The sequence below is a fragment of the Protomyctophum parallelum genome (assembly GCF_964188405.1).
Source record: "Protomyctophum parallelum genome assembly, chromosome: 3".
NCBI classification, from domain to species: Eukaryota; Metazoa; Chordata; class Actinopteri; order Myctophiformes; family Myctophidae; genus Protomyctophum; species Protomyctophum parallelum.
The window spans coordinates 15,022,391-15,034,483 of record NC_139698.1 but is presented as its reverse complement, the minus strand read 5'-3'; the positions used below and the strand labels follow the sequence as shown (position 1 = coordinate 15,034,483).

Here is a 12,093-nt window from a genome sequence, read left to right as displayed (position 1 = left end):
CCTATGTCCTGAATACGATCATACTGTATAGGGGAAACATACAGTACATTGTGTACTGTATGTTTCCCCTATCTGCAGTGGGTAGATTTAACATGGGAAGAATGCACTCGTTCCTCACAGGTTAATTACATGTATGTACCTGTACCAATAGCTTACCTGTCTTAAACCTACCCTTTAGGCTATTCCCAAGAGAGTGCAGGTGTTGAGCAAATGCCGTATTCAAACAATGTAGCTATAGCTACATGTTGAGTGGAGCCTATTTCTATGCAAGCAGTGAGAAATATTGCTCTTCACAGACACAGACAGTAATCTTTCATCAACAGATTTATTATTCTTCCTTTTTTTTTTTTTTTTTACTTCCCTTTGTTTTCTCCATCGATACAGGATGCATGATTGGAGTGTTGCACAACACTGTCCCACTCAACACTGTCCCCTGCGTTGGGTTGCGCCATAGAGTATTAAAAGGAGGGTTGCACACTGCTGCACACTGCACAGACAATGCTGCGCCAACTCTCGCGAGTTGAAACGACCCTATTCAATGAATGCACAAGTGAACAACTGACTGTCATTCAATCTAGTAGCCTAACAAGTAGGCTGACTATTAGGCTCTATGATACACACAATATGACCGCGCTCAAGGGCAGCTTCGCCCTTTAATTCTAACCAAGAAAAGCCTACTCTACAGTAAATGTGAGTTCAAATATATTGTAGACAGAAATTATAGCATAAAGCAGTTTTTTAGCCATTTAGAACTGTCCCTGCTGTGAGGAACGACAGGCTGCGACCAAGTTATTTTTGTTGTGACCCAACTTTACCTTCCCGAGGCGACTGCAGGGACTTGTTGTGGTCCAAAGGGCGCGCGTCGCACGCTCCCAATATAAGCAGCAGCATTCCATTACCTATCAGACATCAGACATCAGACTGCAGTCTGCAGGCGACATGGCTCAAGTTCTGCACTATGCAGGCGACATGGCTCAAGTTCTGGATGCAGACTCCTTGTCCAGGGGAGTTCGGTCCATGTTTTACATGGTTACACCGAACGAGTCATCCTTTCAGCATGTGGAGGAAGTGCCGTTATATGTACAGCAGGTGAGTGGGCTACCTGGTTCCTCCTTTATTTATGTATTTGTTTGTTTGTTTAACTTATCTAGACCACATTGATTAGGTAGGCCGAAATGAGCTACACATAAAATAATAAATCATAATACTTAATTGAAAACACCTGTGTGAAGACTAAGAGAAAAGTGTGTGGTAGTTTTACAACATAATTTAATTTTATAGTGTCACACGTGTCTTTTATCATTACACTTGTCTGATAAAGGTTGGCTTGCATAAAAACCAACATGCTCCTAATAAAACACACTTTATTGGGCACATCAGGAAAAAAGAACAATTACTCACTCAGCAGGAGACATCATGAAGTACCAAACCAAAATTAAACAACTTCTGTTTGGATTTTATGGTGTTTACATTTACACTGCTGTTTACTGGGTGTGGCAGGCTGTTGTTCAGCTGCAGCTCTAACCTACTTAAAACCTGCAAGAACAACTTCTTTATTACAGCAAGGCCAACCTTCATACACAAAAAACTCCTATAGGCCTATTTTGTTTTTGTTGTTCTTGGGGTTGTCATAAGTTACAATGTGTACAATGGCAATATTTTTAAGTCATGAGTGTTTCTAAGTGTGTTGTCAGCTCACACCACTCATCCATGACGACATTATAAAAAATACACTGTTAAAGACTATTCTTTCCTACAAATGCCATTTCCTATGTAAAGTTTTAAAGTAATTATTGAAAATAAAACTGGCTCCACAATAAACAAACAAGTTCCCTCACGTCACGTATGGTGACTTTGTGTGGCTGATTTAATCAAAAAGTCTGGCCTGGCCTGATAAGAAGAGGGTCAAATTAGTATTCAGAAAAACATGAGGTGAAAAAACATACACTCATTGCACAGTTTGAGTATCAACGTGTCTCTCTGAATAACTTTACACTGAACTGCCGAACTGTCAGGAACTATCCGCTAGACAGCGGACTGAAAGAAGGGAAAGTTTAGGCTAGCATCCAGAATGATAATCTCTCTCTCAGCGGGTTTGGAGAGAGACAGCCTGTGCTCTGAGCCCATTTGTTAGCTGCAGCTCTCAGTCCGTTGCCAGATGTTGGAGTGTTGCGTGTGATCGCAGGTCCCTTGTGGTGCTCTCACCTCTGCTTGTGTAGTGACACACACACCCATGCACGGCACGCACACACGCATGGCACGCACGCACAAACACACACACGCATACGCACACACACACACACACACACACACACACACACGCAGGTGCAAATGCACACAGTCACAGCCTGGCACACACTTACATGTACTTTATTTACGACTAATCTGACACACAAGTATACACACGTCTGCACGCATGCATGTGCACCTATGCACATATACATGCGTGCACACAAACATACACACACACATGCTGTGTGTGTGTGTGTGTGTGTGTGTGTGTGTGTGTGTGTGTGTGTGTGTGTGTGTGTGTGTGTGTGTGTGTGTGTGTGTTCTCAGTGGTTCTGTTACAGTATGCTATACATTCCTCATTGCGTTTCTCTGGGTGGGGCCACATGTCCATACTTGGTCAACCTTTGGCTACAGTCAGTCAAAACTCATCACCTATCCGGTGTGTTCATTTAACTCTTGAGTAGCTTCACTATGTAACTCCCCTTCCTTCTGCCCCAGATTATTTCTCAAGTTATATAGTGCTGCTTTAAGTATGCCGCCCACAACATAAAATTGCCACCAACAATGCACTTAAATGCTGACTAAATATCTGGGGACAAGTGGTGGAATGATTATGTAATTACAGTAAGTCTAGGACACCAACCTTGGTGTTGAATACTTCATTGGTCTTGAATATGTCCCAGGTGAGATATTTTTAGATATGGCTTGATGACTTTTATGTGGAGGATAATATTTTAATCATTTTAATAATTATAAACTGTACAAGATTAAATCCTGACTCAGTGAAGCTGAGTTATGCTGAGTGGCCATACTTTGCCATACACACAATTGATGCCCCCTTTAGTTAGAGGTATAGATATGCTGAATTGCTGATGATGTCATTCATGACCTTTTGTGACCCTGTTGGTCCATGTTTGACATACCCATGGGGTGGTACTTAAGTTGCTGGGTGAGAAGTAATACTTACTCTGCCGAGGCTGCATGAATCCTTGGGGACCACTAACATGTGACTTTCACGAGTTGTTTCAACACACTGCCATTAAATAAATATAAAGCATCACAAGACATGAAAGATGTGCAGATCCTCTGTTCGTAGTCCAAATCAAACATTCAAGCTGAACACAACTGTTAAAGCTAACAGTGAAACTTGAAAGTGTCCTGTTTTCTCTGCGTGTAAAGCCTAAATTATATTCTGTGAATTACCCACGTTTTATGACAAAAACAATGTAAAAAAAAGTGTGAAATGTTAGTTTTTACTTTATTTTGTCCTTTATTGGGGCTAGCCGATGCATTACAAATTAGTTTTACGGTATGCTTAATTTATACTCCACCGTGCACGTATCGCTTGCTGATAATAGCCGATCTATCTCGACACATTGTGAGCTTGTATAAAAAGTATTAAATCAGGCTTTAACATTGCTGATTCATGTTTGTCTGTTTCCAGGCCACTCCTTTCTTTGTTGCCTTGGTTCTGCTAGAGATGGCGGTGGGCTGGCTAAAAAAAGGGGTGCCAGTGGTCACCATCAGCGATGGTCTCACCTCCATATCTGCCGGGATGATCTCCAGACTTCCAGCGTGAGTCTTTCACGTTATTATAATTTTGTATTCTTATGTGTTATGTAAGCACCTACTGTGGGACATCATTTCATCCTTGTGGACAATTGATTGATTGAATACTTTATTAACATGTTTATTAACAGTACGGCAGTACAGCCAAAAAAGCTCTGCTAAAAGGGTGCGTAGCGTTAGTCAGACGTCCCAATAATCCAACATTACTAACCCTACCCTAACCGCACGTGGAAGCCACTGTTGAGTCTTAACCGGCCACGTACAGTACTATTGGTACGTCGGGCCAACACAAAAAGCCCCGGGTGTCTTGTTTCCAGTGTGGTCCCTTGTTCTCAATTCAATTACATATCGGTAACAACTAGGGATGCACCGAAAGGGAAATTCTTGGCCGAAACCGAATACCGAATATAGGAAACAGTTGGCCGAATATCGAATATCAGAATATGATTAATATCATATATCTTTTTTCCTACCATTGCTGTCATGGCCATACCTTAAAGCTACCTGATTTATGGAAAAAGAAATGGTTATGGCAAAATAAATAATAATCACTATTATGGGTGCATAAAACATTTATTCAGCTCTTTTGAACACATTAATTGCATACACTATTCAGTGATATATTTTCTGCGGCCGAATATTCGGTGCATCACTAGTAACAACACCAATAGCAGCAAAATATATATTTACACAAACAATCTGCAGCTTTTTTACCTAATCTACCTAACAAGTAGCCCTGCCTTAAAGGAGTAGTTCACCCAAAAATTTACTTATCTTCTATCAATTACACGCCCCATGAAGCCTTTATTTTTTCTCGCATTCCTTAAGCCCTATCCACAGGGGCACGGTGGCACAGTTGGTAGTGCAGCTAGAAGGTCCTGGGTTCGATTCCCGCTGGGGACGCTGTGGGCACTGGCGGAATGTTCCCTCCTCCGCGTCATCAGTGCCCATACCCGAGGCGGGGGTTGGCGAAAGGGCCTTTCTGTGTGGAGTTTGCATGTTCTCCCCGTGTCCCCTAGGGTAGATACCCTCACAAAAACATGCAGTAATCCTGGTCTCTAAAACTACCTCCCCCTGGCCAGCCGGGGTGCCTGATGGAGGGGAAAGGAACTGGTCGGAATAACGTGTCCCTTCCACACGCTACGTCCGGACGGGGAAATTCCCCTCTGTCAGGTGAAAAGAAGGAGCTTGGACTACTCATGCATAGAAGGAGGCATGAGGTCAGTCCGCTGCCCCCCCAGGTTGGCAGAGGAAGTGTAGCGCCCAGGATTAACGCTAAAACCGCCTCGACCCTTTGGTGTGGTTTGGGCCATTGAATTCCATGCATTGGACCTCGTACAAACATGATGAACTGTGGGCACTATGAATAATTTTTCTGTTTTACGATGCTGCTGCTGATGCTGCTGGTGATGATGATGGTTATTATTAGGCTATTATTAGTCTCTCGAGACAAGCTGTGAAGGAAAAGAGGGTGCTGTTTTTCCTTTGTTTTCCCAATGGGTATCCAGATTGGGCTATTATACAATACTTGGGTACAAAATATGGGTGTTACAGGTGCTTAGTTACTATTGTTGCTGTTAAAACTATTTTTGAGGAGCGCTAGCCTCTCCTACGCCGGACTTTGTGTGTGGCCTTGTGCCTGTGACGTCATGTGTGTGGGGAGTCTATGGAATTTTTACGGAAGTGGGTGACTTCATCATACTGCCCATGATCATCATAATAATGTGTGAATGTGAGTTTTGAGTCTATTTTAAAATTTTAATCCCATACATTTTTGTTGAACCACTCAAAGTCAATACAATCCGGTGGGGTTGATTTCTGACATTGTGCACAGCTATAGTCGTACACTAGAGTACGAATTCATTCGAAAACCTCATTGCCTGGAAAAGCAGAGCTGATGTAGGAAGCATTTCAAGAATTCAGAAAAGCGCATACATTTTACATAGAATGTATGGCTATATAGAAATACAGCTCTTGAACTTATGAGTGGCTATGAAATTAAAAGAGCATACAGTAGCAGAGTTTATCCATGAGATGGACATAAAACGACTGTGACCATTAGGATTCTGAAGATCCTTTGATTAATGTATTTTATTGCAAGTTTAACTCATAGATCCTCTTATCTTTGAATTAAAACAAATTGTCTATTATCCTTTTAGAGTAGGGTTTGGCTTGGCTTGTCACATGCATGGTGCAGCCAGGGAAAGATGAATGCTACTGGTCCAGATGAAGAAATTACATTCCGTTTGTCCGTCAGTACACATTGGTACTGTCTGTTGTCCGTCGGACTGACAAACTCTGTGTTCCCGTCGCCAATGACCTGAAGGAGTGCCGTGCCCGGTGCTAAGTCTGTCGCGCAGTCGATTGTCCAGAATCGCTGATCCGACCAATATGCCCATATAACAGCATATATGGAGATCTGGTTGTCCATAGTGGGATTTCTCGTGATAACGAAGGGAGTTTATGAGGTCTCCCATAGAGCAAAAATGCGTAACGCAGTATCATTTCACATAACTGGAGGTTATGCAATAACCGTGGATATTGTAAATAATACAAGTGAGCATTTTTGCTCAGTTACGCTTCTTGCTTGAGGAATCAGCAGAAGGATGCATGGACGCGGCTTTTATCCGGGGGACCCCAGAACCCGGTGCGTCATACTGTACATCATGACGCAGACCCCAGAACCGGGTGCGTCCTACATCATGACGCAAAGACCCATTCCTTATATTAATAAGAAATGTGAGTGTATGAAGATGTCTTCTGTTCTGCATCAAAGGCTGAACGCCTCCCATAGAGCAAAAATGCTCACTTGTATTATTTACATAACCACGGTTATTGCATAACCTCCAGTGCCAGAGATTAGCTGCTCGCAGACGGACTGACACTCACACACACACACACACACCATAGACTGTAAAGAAATATGGACAAAGCGTTCTCCGGGTCTGATATGGACATAAGATGAAGCCTGTCAGTAAATCGCCATCTTTCTAGATCCGTTTGGGCCCAGCTGGCCATTGGCTGGCCCATTCAACAAGGCGGGACTTCCCCCCTTTTTCCTTCGTTGGTTTTTATTTTGACTCGAGCGGGGGGTGGTCCCGATCATAGACTGCAACGGTAGCCACGCCCCTCAGAACATACTCGACTTTATGGTAATTATTTTAATAAATGGGACCATAATTTTCCAAAAATAATCTTATGACATGAGAAATGAGACTTTAAACTAGTGACTGGAAGCAGAAAGTATTCATTACCATGTTTATTAAGGTAATACAGTCTAGGTGAAGTTGGGCCCAAATACATGGACCTCTATGGAGCTATGGGGTTTTTTTGGGCCCAATGACAGCGCCACAACAGGCCATTATATGAACTTTCAGGAAGTCAGGATTTCCTACTGGCTTCAGGCACTATTGGCTTCACTGCCCCCCTGGCTGACACGCACGCACGCACGCACGCACGCACGCACGTACGCACGCACGTACGCACGCACACACACACACACACACACACACACACACACACACACACACACACACACACACACACACACCCCCACACACACACACACACACACACACACACACACGGACATGGACACGGACACGGACACTAACACATGGATGGACAAACCGACAGGGCAAAATATAAAAAAGCCTTCGGCCTGCAGGGTGCAGACAATAATAAACAGGCAGCATGGGCAGTACATAAATGACTGCAACATATAACCCATGGGTTAAACATTGTGAAACATAACATTTTCCATATTGTAACTTCCTCAGGTTGCTGGTGCGAGGTCTTGAGCTGACCAGTTACATCTATGTATGGAACCATTATCATCTGTTTGAGCTACCATGGGACTCTGCCTGGACCTGGTGGTTCACCTTCCTGGGCGTGGACTTCTGCTACTACTGGGTGCACCGCTTTGCTCACGGTACGAACTGAAAAACATGTCATAGATTCAGAATTCAGCTTTCATCTTTCAATAGGTGGAGAAGCCCCATCAGAGTAATATGTCATCAAGCTGTCATGGGTGTCCGATCGTCTGAATCCTGTTTTTGACTTTAATCCCGTTCTGTGATTAGGATTCGGTTGACAACTCTTTATCTCATGGGGTGAGAGTGTATTTGGTGCTTCATCTTTAAGGGCAAAGTTGTTTGTCGTGTTGTTCTCCACTTATTTCCCTTTGGTACAATGGTCAATCTGGAGTGGGCGACAGCTGATAATGGAATTAATACACACGCAAATATTGATATGACATTACTGGCGGACAGGGCAGTCCTGTGCCCCAGATACAAGAATAGTTACAAGGTCTTTTTTAACATAGTAGTAATAAGATGTGAACATAAAATATGAAACCATTAAATCATCATTAAGAAAATACCCAACAAGCATAAAGAAAATCTCAGATCTACATGCGTACAATGCGTTGTGATCTTGTAGATCAGCTATTTTCATCATTCTTCGTACGACAAAGTATTTATAGGACCGTGGACCTAAGTGGTTAACAAAAATATATCAAATATAAACTACAAAGAGCCGATGATAAATGATTGTGAAACATTGACTTAGTTGCCGTCCCCACAGGGAGGAACTGTGAAGATAGTACACACTGTGAAGATAGTACACATCATGTTTTTCTGGATGTTGAGGAGGAAGCAATTATTTGTGAGTTACGTCCAGCTGGTTCTGAACATTGCAGATGTGAGAGGCTATGGTCTCCAGAGTGCTGTAGTCCAACATGGGGCTTTCAGAGCAACATGCTGTAAATAGTGATATCTCAAAAGCACCAGGTTCCTGGATCTTCACCAAACAGTGCTGGGGACTATATATCTGTACTGCTGTCATAGTACTAGTTTTAAATCTTTAAAGACCTAGACCTTAAGTTCTGCTTCTTCTAGTATGCCTTTGAAGTTTGAACCCATTGGTTGGTTTGTTGATCATTGTGCCAGACATTTGTCATGTGCCACATTGTTTGTGTGGTGGGCATATCAAATGGTTCAACGTGTGCTGCCACTGTGTTGATATTTGATGTTGGGTAAACAGAAGCTGTGTTTTTAAAGGTTCCTGGCCGAACGTATTGTGTGACAGAAAATGGCCCAACATACCCTAGACTCTGCCAGTCTTGTTTGAGAGGTCATTGCTCAAAAGCTGTCCTTTCTCTGGCCATAAAGATAAAACACGTAAACAAACTTCCTGACAGGCAATCTGTGAACCCATGTTAAGGAGCATTTGTTGATGTTTAACAGGGTTGATGTACCGTACAACCTTGCTATCTGCTAAGTGTGTCCATCACAATAGGTTACTGGACATATACTGTAGATAGAACGTCTGTATTTAACCCTATTCCATCTTACCTGTTTTCCCTGTACCATGGCAATACAAGCATCTCTTGAATAATATTTACTGGATACTGAAGTAATTGTAATCATCTCCTTGCATGAGTGTGCAATCTGCACATATTCTTTCAATGTCTGATGATTCTGAAGGAACGATTTATACAATATATCTGCTCGGTTTGTTCGGTTGGAGTTCTTGTATTTTTGAAGTGTGGTATTTTTATGTCTAAAAAAATGTTCCACTTACTTTCATTTCCTCCTCCGAACCGTTGGGGTTGTTATTATGGAACATTGTGGGGTCATAGATAATTGTCTGGTGCTGGGTGACCGCAGTGCTTGCTGAGGATATAAGCTTTTCCCTTGTTACTCAAGGGAACCAGCCCTTTCTGACCACAGGTTAGGGCTGGCACAGTCTTTAGTTCTCACTCTGGTCAGGTGAGGTCATCTCAGTCAACCAGGTTTTGACCTCTGCCTCATTTCAAGGTACAGTAAGGCTCGACCAAGCCATTGTATTACAAAGGCATTTTGTTTGAATAGTCAAAGACAGAAGGGTTGAGGACAGGGTTTTGGTTATGTACAGTAATATCCTTGAACATAAAGAGTACAATTAAAGTTAATCATTCTGTTGGGACTCGGTCCTTGTTTTACAAGGTCCAAGTTATTGCGCTTTCATCGCAAAGAACACATTTACAATCTAACCCGATTTCTGCTTCAATGGACCATGGGAAAAATGCATCCATAATCCTATTGTATCAAAACATATGAACTATAAATCTCAATATTTCATAAAAAATCACAATAGAAAGCTGCACAAAATGTGCTAGTGACATCCTCCATTGGGAAATATGAACCCTTATTAGCTGCACTGTAAAATATCATTTTCAATTTAAACAGTTTTATGGCCCTTTTTTCATACTTTCCTCATGTCTTCCGCTTGAAAGGACTCTTCCCACCAAATTGAATGGAAAGTGCTTTGAAACAGCGGTCAGTCATATCTGCTGATGCCATCTTTCTTTCCTCTTAGAAGCCACTCCTGTCTTTGCAGTAAAATCTGATTAAAAGACAATGCACCATAGTGTGCAGGTATTTTAGTACTGCATTTTCTACTCAGTTTTGAACTTCTGTGACATATAGTATAATGCTAAGCTTAACCTGTATGGCTGTACAACTAAATGTTGATCAGGATTGCTCTTCACTGGAAGCATGAGGGTTGCAAAATCGTAGGATAAAAATTATAAAAAAAGGAAGCTTAATTTACAGTCAACTGAGTATACTTTATTTCTTATTTGTGTCACATTTTGGTCCTTAATTTATATGGACAAAATTCTAAATATTTGAATAACCAGTAGACATATTTTCATTAGTAATGCACATCATAAGCAGCTATAGCTCTTTTATTTAAACTTTATTTAAAATCTATCAAATAATTGGCGTAATTGTGTCATCAGAATTTATGGACGAAATTTTAGTATGGAATGCGTCCGCACGTATTGCACGCTGTGATTGGCTGGAAGGTGTGTCATTCTGCGCTGCGATTGGCTGAGCATCGCATAAGGGGTGTGCTACAGGGGACACCCATTATATACCTGTACAAGTGGCAGATAGAGGGGGGGGGACAGAAGGGGGGAGAGGGAAGCCGAGAGAAAGAATATGTACTAGTACTGTCAATACTAGGTTGGATGTCGGGAACGTCCATTTATACTGCTATGCGGCACTAATGTTATGCAAAGCTCAGCCAATCAGTTAAGCCGATGGGTTGGGTTAGCCAATCAGGCACGTATACTGTTTTAGCGGGCCAAATGTGATGTGTCGCTTCGCCAATCCATGAAACCGACGGTTTGGGTTGGGAAATCAGAGAAGCCGATGCATACAATCTTCCGAACACACCTCTTTCATAGATATTTGTGAATTTTCAGTGCTTGGAAATCGTTGTTCAGTCCACATGGTCAGTCCACCTAATCAACAGACAGACAGACAAACTGGCAGACAGACAGACAGACACACACACACACACACACACACACACACACACACACGCCATACAATATTGTATATTGATCATCACGCTAGGTCACCTTACAAAACATGTATTTGTTTTTCTATAAATAGCCACTGCATGGCTTTTGGTCTAGAAAGATATGCTAATAATGAAGGCACACGCTCTATTTACAGTACCTAGTGTAATTAAATAACCCTGGGAAATGAGTAGTTACACCTGTACCTGTACCAAATTGCTGATAAGTACACTACACTACTTTTTCAACAAATAGACAGTCTATATATGTTCCAAACAATTCTATTCTAAACAGCCTGCAGCCAGATGGTTTTGGGTAAGTCCGAGGTGGATGTTTCTGATGCGGCTATGTTGTTGACAGCCCTGGTGATTCTGTTTATTCTAACCTCGTATCACAAGTCCCACTAATAGCAGCTCTGCTCTTTAAAGGACGTCTATATCTAGCCGTTCAGGCCCAAAGCCATTAATCAGTCAGTCTGTAGTCCCGTACATTGATTATATGTGAGGTAATGGAATTATGCTGAAGCTGTCTCACCACATTCTCTGCTGTTGTACGGTACCGCCGTGGCTAACATGCATCCGAGTCACCGGTCATACTGAGGCTTGTTTACTGTCTTATCAAATGCTGCTCTTGCAGTGTGATTTGTATGCTTTAAGCTTAAGGGTACTGTAATAGGAAATGGTGGCCGTGGTTAAAATGGCACCGTTAAGTCATACGCAGTCAGAAGAAAGGTTGATTACGCCATATTGTGTAAGCTGTGCGTCTAGCACTAGTGTAGCCACTGCCGAAGTGTCAATTGTAGTTTTCAAAGATAATTAATCAATGGAAATCATGGAAACTGTGTGGCTAATAACGGAAGCTGAATGATCTCAGGGCTCGGCCAATAAAAGTACAGAGTAAAGTGTAATGTGTTCAGCCGCAGGGGGTGCTTATCTTTGGTC

At 42.2% G+C, this 12,093-nt stretch overlaps 1 protein-coding gene across 1 annotated transcript in view; it reads left to right on the top strand.

Annotated features, from left to right (window-relative positions):
- The first annotated feature begins 496 nt into the window (after window positions 1-496).
- The window catches only part of agmo (alkylglycerol monooxygenase), a 47,657-nt gene continuing 36,060 nt past the window's right edge, over window positions 497-12,093 (top strand). Inside the window, exons 1-3 of the mRNA XM_083760477.1 lie at window positions 497-1,089; window positions 3,677-3,807; window positions 7,581-7,732. Of these exons, the coding sequence (XP_083616603.1) occupies window positions 940-1,089; window positions 3,677-3,807; window positions 7,581-7,732 (433 nt within the window). The 5' untranslated portion in view covers window positions 497-939. The remainder of the gene's footprint in view (window positions 1,090-3,676; window positions 3,808-7,580; window positions 7,733-12,093) is intronic.